We start from the raw sequence: 15,871 nt of genomic DNA on the forward strand, positions 1-15,871 counted from the left end.
CTGTCCTCATAGGAGGGATTGTGTTACTCTCTTCGCTGTCACTAGCCAGTTGTAGACAGCCGTGAGCTCCTGTATGTAGAGGAGAGCTCCGAGTGCATTCAGCTGCCCTGTGACATAGTATGAGCAGCAATTCGAAAAGATGCAATGGCTTCATGTGTCTCGGCGGAAGCCCTCATGGTTGGTAGCTGTTGGGTGATAAGGGAGAGAGAGAGCTAGCTAGCTAGGATGGCCAAACTGGGAGAAAATAGGGTTAAAAAAAATAGGAGATAATGCACCCTTTTGTTGAATCAAGCTCTGCGATCATATACAGTCGCAAAAACAAGTTTATAATAATTTGACGGTCAGCATTGATACATATACAAGAGTAAACCAATGCAAAACAACACATCAAAGAATACTGTATTCCTCGTGTACTCATTGTGTTGAGCCACACCCGAAATGAACCACACCCGATGTAATAAAGTGCATAAAAGCTTGCTTCTACTTTCTATAGCATTACCCCTCCCTTCTCTCCACCACACTTTCCTTTCCTTTCCTTTCATTCTCATGCTGACTTTGAGCCTCGTTCATGTCGCTGCCAAACTAGAAACAAGGTATTCTTTGAAAGGATTAAAAATGAAATGCGGAGGCAAATGTGAATTTATCTGGGTGGACCGGCCACATATGTGACTGCGGTTTTATTATTATTAATGAGGGAGCGCTTCTGATTTATTTCATCTTCAGTTCCTCTCAAAGCCTGTACAGTTAACTATAATTCAGCATAAATGATATACAGAGCATATTTCTGTCATAATTCTCTTAAGCTCTCAAGCAGTTTCTTAGACCAAAATGTTTCTGTAATCAAAATGTTGACTGTAGCGTTGCAGTGTTGATCTGCATCACGAGTATAGACGAGTGAACGCGTTCCAGTTGATGGTAGTACTTTCACTAGTTTTAGCTGATGAGATAGCATACCGGATTGTCTGCAGTTTTCTCCGCCCGGTTTTTGTAGGTGTTGATGTACGTACGTTTGTGTGTCATGTTAATGAAATGTTCAGAGGTGGACAAAGAACCCAACTTCATTACTGAAGTCAAAGTACAGATCCCGCTGGTCAAATGTTACTCCGATACAAGTGAAAGTTGTCCAGTCAAATTTTTACTTAAGTACTGAAGTACTTGCTTTTAAAAATACTTAAGTATTAAAAGTACATTTTCTGTCAACGCATCGTTGTATTATTGCCACAACGCTTACAAAACCTAACGCCATTACCAAAGACAGAAATGTCTCATCTCATCTCATTATCTCTAGCCGCTTTATCCTGTTCTACAGGGTCGCAGGCAATCTGGAGCCTATCCCAGCTGACTACGGGCGAAAGGCGGGGTACACCCTGGACAAGTCGCCAGGTCATCACAGGGCTGACACATAGACACAGACAACCATTCACACTCACGGTCACACCTACGGTCAATTTAGAGTCACCAGTTAACCTAACCTGCATGTCTTTGGACTGTGGGGGAAACCGGAGCACCCGGAGGAAACCCACGCGGACATGGGGAGAACATGCAAACTCCACACAGAAAGGCCCTCGCCGGCCCCGGGGCTCGAACCTGGACCTTCTTGCTGTGAGGCGACAGCGCTAACCACTACACCACCGTGCCGCCCAGACAGAAATGTGAATTCACAAAATAAACACATGCTGTGTGCCATCATGGTGGTTTAACGTTAAAGCAGATACACAGAACCTTTATTTTTAAATACATTTCTGAGTGGATAGTATCTCCATCCTTGACTCTTGTATGCTGCATAAATGGGAATAAAAATGTATATATATATATTTGAGAGTTAAAATCGACCGCAAAGTTGGCGTTCGAGCTGCCCCGCTGAGCCAGCCAGCCCTGAGTGCGTGACGTCACCGCGATAACCGGTTTTAAGGCCAAGGACTTTGACAGCTATAAACTAAAGTCATATAAATAAAAATGTATGGTGAAAGTATGAAATACCGTTATCGACTTGCTCAACTAAGACTGATTTGATTTCATTGATTGTGGGTTGACTCTCATTAAAATAGCATAGTTGTTATAACTTATGCAACACACATATACATGCATGCATTTTCACTGATAAAACGTAAAAGGCTCATTAAATAATCAGATGAACTGAGACAATCACATTCTGAAGCAAATTAAATAATCTTATACCGGTAACTTAAACACACAATACAAGTTACATGTATTGATCTAAATGCAGGTAAACAACGTGTTGTTTTTGTTGTTGTTTTGTATCCAAATGAGAGTCGGAGCTTACCCGTCTGTTCTCACTTCTTGAAGGCCGATCTTGTGGCTGATTGTTTTGAAACAATCTGACTTTCAGTTGTTCGTTCAGTTCTCCGTTCATTTGCTTCATCCACGTAAGGGCGAGATGGCAGCAATATCCAGTGGAGAAATCAGACGGCTGCTCCACTCATTCTCCATTTTCTCCATACTGTGTACTCCGCCATTACTGCTCGGCTCAGGCAATTACTAAAACCCGGGACGGGACAGAATGTCACCGGCTTTAGCAACAACCACAGGGATGTCACTGCCCGAGCGATGATATGTCATGTCCTGTTCCATTCCGGGTTTTAACAGCAACCCTCAGCTCACACTCCGGGAGAACTGGTGCAACTGAACTTACTTTCCTTTTTAATAAATAAATAAATACTTTCCTCTTCTTGTAGTTTTCTTTTCCTTTAATTGTTGGTACTGCACCCTCTTTCAATACAGGCTTATAGCCAACGCTCCTCAACAGATCAGAGGTCTCGTACGAGTCTTCAGTAAAATGTGCAGAGCAGAGGAGAGACCACTTCGTAGGCACCCAATGTGCCCGTGAACTTCTCGCAAAACGCGTCCAAATCTTTGTAGTTTGAACATTCTTGGGCCACGAATGCAACGTAAATCCACCTTCTGTCGTGTTGCTGCACCGGCGAGCAACACATCTGTATGGCATAGCGATAAATTAGCTCAAAATGGAGATCGGAGTTGCAGTCAGCTCTGTGTTTTAGTATAGCGGAAATGGCGATGAGACCGATAGACTTCCTGCTGTGACGTTACGGACGTCAAGGTCATTCACTCAGACCTCTACCTATATAAATCACTTTAATCGTAAAAATTACTATATTAGATTTATTGGTAACGCTTGAAACTATTCCTGTGCCATTCTTGAGGTCTCAAGGCATTTATAAACGAAAGTGAGGCCATGGTTCTGCGTATATGCTTTAAGCTAGCTAGTCAATGAAACTCCATCTGACATGCTAGCAAATGCTTTTCAAACTTGAAATCATATTGGGTAGCTAACGCTACTAGAAAAGAAATATTTCTACATTCTGTTTTTTTGGCAAGATTATGCTAAAACTTTTCTGGAAGGACTTCAGATAAGTTAATGTTATTCATGTTAGCGTAACTCCGTTTTTACATGCTAACTAACAGTGTCCAATTTAACTAGCTACGTGTTAACGTTAGCCGTGGACAAGGCTACGGCAACTTGGCGGGCACATCCATAGAAAGTCATTTGGCTAACCAGACTGCATAGCTATTGCAACATTATCGCTAGCTCTAAAAGCACAAACAACTTTGTTGCAAGCTTTCTCTTGGAATAAAACGTTTATATACGTCAGTATGCTCCCGCAGGTCGAACGGCGAGTTTTTGTAGGCCGTGATGTGGTTTGTTTTCGGCAAACAAAGGAAACATTTAAAATGAAACGACTCTTTATTCCTTTCAGAAAACTGAAACATGGGTTCTAGGTATGGCCATGAGTACATCGCCCAGAATCCCCCAGAAGAACCGCCTCCTTCCATTCTGTCATCAACTGATCATGTTAAATAACGCTGCTGAGAAATCACCGAACTTGATTTTATCCAGTTTATGGACGTGACTTGACCCTAGTGATTACTGTCTCAGTGTCACCTGCGAAAAAACCAATCATGTTTTAGAAAAGAAAAGAAAAAAAATCCACTTTCAAAGCTGCTTCTTAGCAACAAGTAACGAGGGTCTTGACAGAAATGTAGTGGAGTGAAAAGTACGATATTTGCCTTTCAATTGTAGTGAAGTTACAGTCGTAAGTTTCCAAAAAAAATAAAAATACTCAAGTAAAGTACAGATACTCAAAAAGTGTACTTAAGTACAGCACTCAAGTAAATGTACTTCGTTACTGTCCACCTCTGGAAAGTTTGAGAACAATGCAGGCTCATCTTTGTAGTGATTGACATATCTGGCTTTTCTATCTTAGATACTAGAGATGTGCATTTTTGCAGCGCAGCCTTTTAATGTTATCAGTCCTGTCATGTGCGCTGCACTTGGACATTTCGGGGAAGGTTTTCTTGAGTCTTTTGTTGAAGTTTGATATTATTTCTGGTGTGTCTTAGTTAATAACTTTGTAATTTCAGGGCATTTCACAGTAATGAACCACGGTGACAGGAGGCATAATTAAAAATAATTGTCTATAATAAAATCAAATCAAAATCAAAGTCCTTCCCACGCCATGTGGCGCCAATCTCCGTTTCCGTAGCCCTCTGCCTCTTGCCTGTTACATAGCCAGGGTTACAGTGGGGGCTGGTCCTCTGGTAACCCCGAGAGTTTGACTCCCCACTCACATCTGTATTGCAGCGTGCCTTGCCAGATGGCAGTAGGTACCATAGATTTACATAGAAGACTAGATTCCTCACCGCGTATTCCAGAACGTCCGCACAGGGCGGCCATCTTACCACAGACAAGGGGTATGAAGACTTACGCAAGCACAGCCCAGCCCAGCACTCACATTATGATTTACAGGAAATCAAAGTACTGACTTTGATGACAAGATGATGTGTGTGTTTTAATTGTAGATGTTTATATCAGTATGTTTAGTTTTATTTTAACTGCACACTGGAGCCTAGTCAAATGAAATTTCAATCTTCTGTGCTAACATATATTGACTTTGACATGATAATCAGCTTTGAATGTTCTTTTTGTAAATGTAAAGATATCTTTTTATCCTTGGAAGTATAACCACATGTGATTAATTAAGTGCTTTTTTTTGTCACAAACTACCGTGAGTCGCTGTCACTGTTTTATACTATTACTTACTCGGGCAGTGCATTTGTTATTATGCTATGATGTGAGTTTACATTTGTTATTATGCTATGATGTGAGTGCATTAGTTTTTTGAGGTGGATGAAGTATTTCTGAAGTTTCAGAAGTGAGTAAGCTGTTTATTTAACTTTAGCTTCCCCTACGGCCCTATCACATGTAAAAATATTTTCACTAAAAATTGGAAATAAATTATATGGTTATTTGTCCTAAGGCCGCAGTTTTCCATAAGTATGCAGTGTTAAGGCCTCTGCATGCTCTTGCGACAAGGCTTTCGCAGATAGCTTTTTGCAGACAGTTGTAATTTATCGTTGAGCGGGGAGTAAAGGCGTGCGCGATGTTATAGGGGGCGCGAAGTCGCTAGGAGTAGTTGGTGGGTGTGGTTAGTGGAGTGTTTATCCTCCGGTTACTTATAATGACTAGAACTGGAGTCGTATAGATGTACGTACTTCCTCACTTCCTCAATCAAGCGCTCTTCGTGCTGCTCCATCTTCGCTCATGTTTTTAAAAATGCCGGTCGTGAAAACAAACCAAACCGGGAAAGTAGGGAAGCGGAAGTGCGTGTACAGCGGATGTAGAGTGGACCAATCAGAGCCCTCTTGTCTGCGACGCTGTCTGCGGTGGTCACAATTTTTGGGAGGTGCGCGCAGAGCGTCTGCGAAGGTGTGGGGGCTACGCAGACGCTGTCTGCGACACTATCTGCGAGGACTGGGTTGTCAGCATAAATTGGCCTTTAGGCTTCTCACAGCATAGGAGTTTCAGCATGCATCCTGTCTTACAGTCTGTAGTATACTGAAATATTTTCGCCAAGGTATGTGTATTTTTTTAAAACATAAAATGATTATTCATCATTAATATCATAAATACATACTTCCGTTAGTTTTTTTTTTTAATAACAAACCAAACCGTTTGAATATCGATTGAAATTTGAGGACGTTACGGTCATCTGAAAAGTACATACCGCTACCAACACAATGTAATGGGTAAGCCAGCTGTCTGAGGTAAGATGGCCGCCATGTGCGGACGTTCGACTTCGTTGACGGGCAGCGGGGACGAGGCATCTAGTCTTCTATGTAAATCTATGGTAGGTACCATTTTTATGATGGTCTTTGGTATGACCCGACTGCGAGTAGAACTCACGATCTCCCGCTCGAGAGGTGGACACGCTAACCACTAGGCCAACTTGCAGGATATAGTAAAATAATAACTGAAAAATCAACTAGAACTGCTGAAGTACACAGCAAAAATTCTTTAAAAAAAAAAAGTATGACAAGCAGGAGTCTGAAATTTCAGTGTTCTAGATTTGCCTGTACTTTACTTTGTGTCAATGGAGTTAAGGCAGTAAGCTTAAATAAGCTTTCAAAGTATAATATATAAGAATGCAGTGAGATCCGAAACATTTCAGATGCTAAAATTTATTTTCGGTTCTTATCGCTTCTAGATATTGGGATATTGGGAAAACTTATTTTGCACACATACTGTAAGCCACTATAATTTATAAAAACTACTACAAAGGAATCAAAGCAACATCTCACTTCCTGTTTTCCATCTGACTTTGTTTCTAACATTCATCCTCTTGCTCTTCTTCCTTCCTTCCTCTCTCAGCTACAAGCGTTTTATTCCTGAGAGCCTCAACCGCACCATTAAGCAGCGCAGCTTCCTGACTCGCATGCGCATCAGCAACGTTTTTAAGAACTTCCTTAATGAGTTCAACAGCAAGACCATCCGGGACAGTAACATCACCCTGTACGACCTGAAGGTGAAATACCTCTCCACACTGGAGACGCTGACTTGGGGCTTGGGCTGTGAAACGGTGCAACCTAAAAGCCTGCACGTGTGTGGGGAGGGTGAGGTCTCACCTACACACACACCCAGCATGGGGGATGAGGCACAGGTTTACGAAGTGCAGGTGTGTGGCACAACTGGCATCTCATGGAGGAAGAAGTTTCAGCAGGTGAGTGACGCCATAGAGCACGTGAATGTAGATTACATATCGAATACAAGTTGAGAAAGAGATTAAAGAACCCTTTTCGTATTACTTACAATGAACTCTAGAATTATTGGCACCCCTTAAAGGAACAGTCCACCGTACTTCCATAATGAAATATGCTCTTATCTGAATTGAGACGAGCTGCTCCGTACCTCTCCGAGCTTTGTGCGACCTCCCAGTCAGTCAGACGCAGTCAGACGCGCTGTCACTCCTGTTAGCAATGTAGCTAGGCTCAGTATGGCCAACGGTATTTTTTGGGGATGTAGTTAGATGCGACCAAACTCTTCCGCGTTTTTCCTGTTTACATAGGTTTATATGACCAGTGACATGAAACAAGTTCAGTTACACAAATTGAAACGTAGCGATTTTCTATGCTATGGAAAGTCCGCACTATAATGACAGGCGTACTAACACCTTCTGCGTGCTTCGGCAGCGCGTTGATATCTGAGCTCCGTATCAATGCGCTGCCGAAGCGCACAGAAGGTGTTAGTACGCCTGTCATTATAGTGCGGACTTTCCATAGCATAGAAAATCGCTACGTTTCAATTTGTGTAACTGAACTTGTTTCATATCACTGGTCATATAAACCTATGTAAACAGGAAAAACGCGGAAGAGTTTGGTCGCATCTAACTACAGCCCCAAAAAATACCATTGGCCATACTGAGCCTAGCTACATTGCTAACAGGAGTGACCGCGCGTCTGACTGCGTCTGACTGACTGGGAGGTCGCGCAAAGCTCGGAGAGGTACGGAGCAGCTCGTCTCAATTCAGATAAGAGCATATTTCATTATGGAAATACGGTGGACTGTTCCTTTAAGAGTGAGGATTTCTGTAAGGCCTGTATTCACATTCCACCGAGTTCTAATCCCTTTTTTTTTTCTTCCTCTCCCCTACAATGTTCTGTTCTTGCCATTCTCAAGTAAAGTTTGCCAACCGTTATTTTTTGTACTACTTCCTGAACAGAATGGTCTGAGTCTCAAAGACAAAAGTAAATCACGGAAGACAAGGACTGACTGCAAACAGAAGAACGACAAAAAGAACGATGCCAGCAACGGATGGACCCTCTTCTCTGACTTTTATGAGATCACTCACATCGTCACAAAAGAGGCTGGCGTCACCATATACAGACAGGACAACAAAACCATGGTAAATGAGCCATGTTTATATCGGTGATAGCGCTGTAGGATAACAGCCAGTTTTGCCAGTCGACGGTGTTCTCTGTGCATTTCGTAACGAACAGAAACGTGTGCACGTGCAGTACCACTCTTGCCTTTTGTGCGCTGGTTTATTATATAATTCTATTTCGGAGCCGTTGTAGATGTTGTTCATATCCGTTTGTGTGTAATCGATATGGATACACTGGTCGTCATCTTGTTGTGCAGGAGCTGCATTTGGGCTATCGTGAAGAGGCTCTGGCTTTTGCTGCTTTGGTGGATGGATATTTCAGACTGACTGTAGATGCCCATCACTACCTGTGCACTGAGGTAGCGCCTTCTTCTGTGGTCCAGAATCTGCAGAACGGCTGCCACGGACCCATCTGGTACAGTATACATCCATCCATACACCAGTCATCTCAGACTGTGCTTTCCTTAAAAAAAAAAAGCTTTTAAAACATCATCACTGTTAGCGTATGTGGTTGCAGATATCATCGTGTATCAGTGGTTTTAATCTCCTGCATGTTAATTCTGTGTACAGCACGGAGTATGCCATTCACAAACTGAGGCAGGAGGGCAATGAAGAGGGCTCCTATGTCCTGCGATGGAGCTGTACAGACTATGATTATATCATCATGACTGTCGTCTGCATGGAGGTAGTCCATATATATATAGTTATTCATGGTGAAGAAGAAAATATATAGTTTGGAGTATAAATGATTTTATTATTATGTTTATTTAAAACTGCACTGTATGGTAGAGGTTGAATAGACCCCTTCGCATGTTTGTAAACAAACCGACCGCTGCTAGGATGCGCGCGCAGCCTGGACTCAGAAACAATGGCGCTGCCCATAGACCGGCATTATGAGCTGTCAGATTATGCCAAACAATTGTCGTTACAAGATCGAGAATGCTACATAAATAAGTTAACTCTAACAAGTGGACATCGCCTACCGGATCCGCATTTATTAAAGAGTGGACGGACGATGTTAGTAAGTTCCCTGGTATACAATGGCCAGATATATACTCGTACCTTATTGACAAGACTTCAGTGTACACCCACGAAAAACTTCGTGCCTACAAGTCTTTAGACGCATATGATTGTTATGTTAAGACAAAAACCATGGTCATCTCAAAGTCAACACCAGAACCGGTCTGCTCGCTCAAACTCGTCACTGTCCCGATTGAACAAGTCTCCCAATTTATTTACCTCGGCGCTCTAGTCACCTCGGATGGTCGAAGTAAGAAGGAAATCCGTCGGCGTATCACTCTAGCGAAGGATTCGTTCGATCGCCTACGGCCAATCCTCGCAGATCGCTCACTTTCAGTGCCAACCAGAGTTCGTCTTCTTAAATGCTACGTTTGGTCAGTACTTTTGTATGGCTGCGAGGCATGGACTTTCACTGCCGAAACCCGGCGCAACATTGAGGCTACAGAAATGTGGCTCTACAGACGCATGTTGAGAATCTCCTATATCGATCGAGTCACCAACGACGAGGTACTCAACAGGATCCAGCAAGAACGGCAGCTTCTACGTACGATCGAACGCCGACAGACCAGTTTCGTCGGCCACGTGATTCGAAAGCAGCAATTGGAGGACCTTGCCCTTTCGGGGAAAATCACGGGAAAACGCGCAAGGGGCAGACAACGTAAAACTTTCCTGGACAATTTTCCAAAAGCAACACCGAGAACAGTCTGGGACACTGCTCGCATACGAGGAAAAATTATAGATTGGACGTTTGGGTTCGTCTAGGCCCTTTGGGGCATGGCACAAACAGAGAGAGAGATTATGTTATGTGCGGGCATGTACAACTTGATTAACAATGGGACATTCATATTCATTTTGTTTTAATCAAATTATGCCAGTGATGTGATGGCAATGTGGCTTTAGCTACAACAGCAAATACCAACACTAAACAGCAATTTGCAGGAGGGAATGGCATGAAAGGAATGATAGTGTAAAGAGTGCAGCTAAGAGAAATCAGAGCTGCGTAAAAAGCGAGAGGCAGAGAGCAGAAATGAAACTGAACGGGGCGGGAGCTAGGTTAGAGCAGTCAACGTAAGTTGGCATTTAGAGTGAGGGCACACAATTTTACCTTTCCATCCTTGCTTTAAAATTGTGATTTTCGGCATACACAAATAATGATGGCACAAAATCTGGACTGCTTGAGTCAAGCGAGACCTCTCCTACAAACAAAATTGCACGCAAAGCTAAGTTAACATGCTAACAATATTCATTACATTGTGTAACTATGACCCAGCTAATCAGACAAACGTTACCAAAGTATTTTGCTACATCAATAAACGAAGACTAGAAAGAATAAAAAAGATTTAATAAATAGCCTGATCTTACCTGTGATGAAGTGGGCGCTGCAAACCCGCACATTTTTGATAGTGCTTTCATCCCAGTCTACACGTTTGATGGCTTGTAGCCATAGACCTCGGCGATTTTTTTGGAATGGGTGAGATCCTGCTGGAATTCTGAACATTTTAACCCCATCACTGCTACAATTCTGACACCCGACAACACAACAACTAGGCATTTCTGAGTCTTTTTTGGGTCCAGGCTGCGCGCGCAATTTCCGCTTTTGTATGAATGACGTTTACTGCGAAGGGGTCTATAGATTACTCAACCAGCACGTTCACTAGTGGCTGATGTGGGGATGTCGACTAATCAGGGCAGAGGGGAAAAAAAGTGAGGCAAACGGTAAAGAAAGGAGGCTTAATTAAAACTTTTCAGGCCAGATTAAACCAATTTTGCAGTCAATTGAATTACTTTAACGGCACTTCCAAGTCACGTTTATGGTTAAGTGTCGAGGTGTGCTCCTGAAAGGAATTTGATTAACCCAACAGTTATGTTTTTGCTGTCATTTAAAGCTTAATTAAAAAAAAAAAAAATCCTTGCATTGTGAATTTTGTCATCCACATGAGCGCATTTAAAGCTAGACTGCCTTTCGATTTCATTAAATCAGTGAAATTTAGTTCCATCTGAAATTTGGTCATTGTGTTGTACGATTATTTCTGCAATGTGTAAAAAACCCAGGCCATTCTATAGAAAGAAATGCTTGCCAATGCCATGGTTTTCGAGTGGTTTTGGATGTTCAACAAGTGCATATGGACTGTTTCACAGTCAGGTACCAAAGTGGCTCTCTGCATGAAGAACTAATACCATCCCACCTGCAAATTAGCCATTCGTTTAAATACATGCACATACCAGCCTAACGTACTATTAAAGCTAGACGGCCTTTCGGTTTCATAAAATCGGGGAAATTTAGTTCCCTCTGAAATTGTGATACATGTTTATTTCTGTAATATCTCACAAAAATATCAGGCCATTCTGTGCCTGGGAAGTTATTTAATTTGAGAGGATTCGCTAGCAAATAATGTGCATAAAATCGCTCATTTCACGCAGAGGAAGTCCATGTGCGCATGCGCAGGTTTACCTTCTTCTTCTTTTGGGTTTTACCGCAGCCGGCATCCACAGTGTTGCATTACTGCCATCTACAGGTTTACCTTTGACCGTGCGCTGACCGTTCCATCATTCTGTCGCTAAACGAACAGCCGATCACACCGAGCTGCTCGCTGACCGCCGATATTTATTAGTTTGGTCCTGCGTTTCCTTTCCTTCGCAACATAACGTCTTTTCTTCTCGCTTTCCGTTACTGTAGTCGGTCTTCCACACTGCAAAAAACTGAATTTGAGGAGAAAATTCTTTAATACTAGTGAAGTTATCTTGCTGCATGGACAGATCATTTTACCTGACAAGACATCTTGGAATAAGTTGGTTACAATCTAGAACTAGTTTTAATAATCTCAGAGTTGGCGTCTTGTATTTTTTTTAATAGGAAATGCTCGATCATTTCAACTATTTTCAAGATATTCTAACTTGATATCATTTTTGCAGTGTAGGAGAATACAAGACGCCAACTCTGAGATTATTAAAACTAGTTCTAGATTGTAACCAACTTATTCCAGGATGTCTTATCAGGTAAAATGGTCTGTCCATGCAGCAAGATAACTTCACTAGTATTAAGGAATTTTCTCCTCAAATTCAGTTTTTTGCAGTGCACGTTTCATCCGCACACTGACGTCCGACATTTTTCTCTCCTGTTTCAAATTTGTATCCCACAATGCCTTGCGCGAACAGGGAAAGCCCACCACGTAGTATCTGGTATTGCGTCATGGTGAAGTAGGAAAAAATAGCGGAGAATTTAGGGACATGTGGCCTTAATTCATTAATTGTTCTAATTTGTAAAAAACCCTAATAAAATTGGAAGTCTGTGATTCGAATTCAGTAGCTTTCAGTCCACTAAACAAAAATAAATGGGTGTCAGGGAAAATTCTTTTTATGACCTTCACTTGGAAAAATCTGAAAGGCAGTCTAGCTTTAAAGAATTTGTGCATCCTTAAATAGTCTGATATGATACAGAGATTTCTTATTTTGCTCTTTTATTGGGATGATTTTTTTTTTTTTGGTTTGCTTTCGTTGTTAGCAGTGTAGCCTTAAAAAGCATTGAAGCTGGAAATGTAATTTGTAGCCTCAGACTGCTGATTGTGAGGATTGATAATGCGCTAGTAAAATAGCCTCTAAACTGAGACATCGTTTATCAGTGCCGTTTATCAGTTTTTGCTTATCTATTGGAAAGTAGATTGGTTGACTGCATTTTTGCAATTACTGGTCAACCAATAAAAATTTAGAGTGCATGGAGTCAGTCGAGAGAAAATAATGTAAAGCATACGTCTCTTGCACTGTTGAGTGATCTGAATGTTAGATCAAACTCCAAATTTGGTGGCAGCATTATAAAGTCCAATTATGGTGTTTTTGTGCATCCCTTTCTGTTCCTTCTTTCTTCTCTCGCTCAGCTGGACTTGTGCCAGTCCAGGCCTGTTCCTCAGTATAAGAACTTCCAGATCGAGGTGAACTCTCAGGGCTACAGGCTTTTTGGGACCGAAACCTTCAGGAGGAGTCTAAAAGAGTTGCTGGAGCACCTGCAGGGTCAGAGCCTCCGCACAGAGAACCTGCGCTTTCAGCTGCGCCGCTGCTGTCCTCCGCAGCCCCGAGGTACGGCGCGTCCACACGTGATCACTCTGACACGACACTTTGCAGCCATGAGCACTCAAGAACAGTGACAGCTGTTAAGCCTGATGATTTATATCCAGGCAGGTACAGCATTGCTGATGAAAAGGCTGTGACCTTGGGTACATCAACAGGACAAAAAAAAAATTGACTCCGTATCCACACTGGCACATTCAACATATGCCTCGTGTTTAATAATCTCATCTCATCTCATTATCTCTAGCCGCTTTATCCTGTTCTACAGGGCCGCAGGCAAGCTGGAGCCTATCCCAGCTGACTACGGGTGAAAGGCGGGGTACACCCTGGACAAGTCGCCAGGTCATCACAGGGCTGACACATAGACACAGACAACCATTCACACTCACATTCACACCTACGGTCAATTTAGAGTCACCAGTTAACCTAACCTGCATGTCTTTGGACTGTGGGGGAAACCGGAGCACCCGGAGGAAACCCATGTGGACACGGGGAGAACATACAAACTCCACACAGAAAGGCCCTCGCCAGCCACAGGGCTCAAACCTGGACCTTCTTGCTGTGAGGCGACGGCGCTAACCACTACACCACCGTGCCGCCCCTGTGTTTAATAATAATAATAATTATTCACTCACATGCAAGTTTAGCACATGTTCTGAAATGTCATGGGTGCATGGTGGGTCTTCTACACAGTCAGGCTTACACAGTCGCACCTCACTGCAGCCTCCCAGTGTTTCTGTAATAACATGCCTGGTGGAACTGCTCCCATTAATAAGTTGTGCTTGTGGCACAGGTGGGTCCAGGCCCACAAAGACCTTTAGCTTCCTTCAGAGAGACTGAAAGATGAACTCTGTCGCTGCTGCTGCTGTTGCCCGTGTACAAGGATTACATACTGTATCAAACTGCTGCTTGGTTCACTACAGGATTAGGAGCGCTTTGCTTGCACAGTTGATGTGTATTCATCCGAAACATCCTGCTTCTCTGGAAACTTTATGCACTACACTTGATTATGTGGTCAGTGCTGATATTTGAATCAGGAGGCAAATGGCTAATATGACGCCCTTTATAAGCCCCCTCCAGATACCGTCAAACAGTATAATAACAAAGGGAATCACCGTACACTTGCTTAACTTTTGAACGGAGCTTCCATCCATCCATTATCTGTAGCCGCTTATCCTGTGCAGGGTCGCGGGCAAGCTGGAGCCTATCCCGGCTGAGTATGGGCGAGAGGCGGGGTACACCCTGGACAAGTCGCCAGGTCATCGCAGGGCTGACACAGAAAGACACACAACCGTTCACACTCACGGTCAATTTAGAGCCACCAATTAGTCTTTGGACTGTGGAGGAGGAAACCCACGCAGACACGGGGAGAACATGCAAACTCCACACAGAAAGGCCTTCGCCGGCTGCTGGGCTTGAACCCAGAACCTTCTTGCTGTGAGGCGACAGTGCGAACCACTACACCACCGTGCCGCTTGAACGGAGCTTTTTATTTTTCTCTTTTTTTTTTTTTTGTAGTTTGATGTTTGTTTTTGTTTGAGCGTTTTTGTCCGCTGGTTGTGCTGTGGCTCCAGACCCAGTTTTGGGCGTCGGTTCCCTCCAGGCCTCGGTTCGCCGTGGGTGATGCCTGTGCTCCTCGCTATGGACTGCAGTGAGCTTGTTGCTCATTTTAAAGGAGTACGCCACCCCCAGGTGAAATTGAGTCAGTCCCTGCAGTCCCTAGAGTTGGATGAGTGAGCGAAAGCGTTTTGTAGCCGACCCAGCCATTGCCCTGATCTAGAAACGCCCTGGTTAGCTTTAGCTTAGCGTAGTCGCTGTAATCCGGCGTGTCCAGCTAGCATGTCGTTGCAAAAGTGAATCAAATAACTCAAGATTTTTTATAATTATTTCTCATGACCTGTACATTCACATCGAGTACACATATCAATGCAAATTAACACAAAGGGATTTACTAGACCAATTTATATCTGGAACTATTTTGTTGAGGGTTTTCAGGTGCTGCGTGGTGTCTTTGCGCCTGCAGCGGTGCTTTGCCTGTGCTGTGGCCGAAAATAGTTCCAGATATAAATTGGTCTAGTAAATCCCTTCGTGTTAATTTGCATTGATATGTGTACTCGATGTGAATGTACAGGTCATGAGAAATAATTATAAAAAATCTTGAGTTATTTGATTCACTTCTGCAACGACATGCTAGCTGGACACGCCGGATTACAGCGACTACGCTAAGCTAAAGCTAACCGGGGCGTTTCTAGATCAGGGCAATGGCTGGGTCGGCTACAAAACGCTTTCGCTCACTCATCCAACTCTAGGGACTGACTCAATTTCACCTGGGGGTGGCGTACTCCTTTAACATCGAGGTTGTCCAGCGCTCTGTGCAGCGGTGCTTTAGTGCTTGGCGTGATGTGCCAAGCGATGTTGCTCGGTGGCGTCGCGGCGGCTGTGCAAGCGGTTTGGGACATACCAGCGCTCTGCATGGCGGTGCGTCTGTGCTCGCTTTATGGATCCATGTCGTGGTGCTCCGAGTGATGTTGCCCGGCGGCTGTGCTGGCGGTGTGGGACTTGTTTTCATGCACCTTTTGGTGGGACCGTGG

At 43.4% G+C, this 15,871-nt stretch overlaps 1 protein-coding gene across 1 annotated transcript in view; it reads left to right on the plus strand.

The window, feature by feature from the left end:
• Positions 1 to 15,871, plus strand: part of jak1 (Janus kinase 1) — a 112,843-nt gene that overhangs the window by 53,212 nt on the left and 43,760 nt on the right. The window contains exons 6-10 of the mRNA XM_060919926.1: positions 6,689 to 7,037; positions 8,037 to 8,219; positions 8,456 to 8,613; positions 8,769 to 8,883; positions 13,091 to 13,289. Of these exons, the coding sequence (XP_060775909.1) occupies positions 6,689 to 7,037; positions 8,037 to 8,219; positions 8,456 to 8,613; positions 8,769 to 8,883; positions 13,091 to 13,289 (1,004 nt within the window). The remainder of the gene's footprint in view (positions 1 to 6,688; positions 7,038 to 8,036; positions 8,220 to 8,455; positions 8,614 to 8,768; positions 8,884 to 13,090; positions 13,290 to 15,871) is intronic.

This window comes from Neoarius graeffei, chromosome 4, assembly GCF_027579695.1.
Source record: "Neoarius graeffei isolate fNeoGra1 chromosome 4, fNeoGra1.pri, whole genome shotgun sequence".
In the NCBI taxonomy this organism is placed as follows: domain Eukaryota; kingdom Metazoa; phylum Chordata; class Actinopteri; order Siluriformes; family Ariidae; genus Neoarius; species Neoarius graeffei.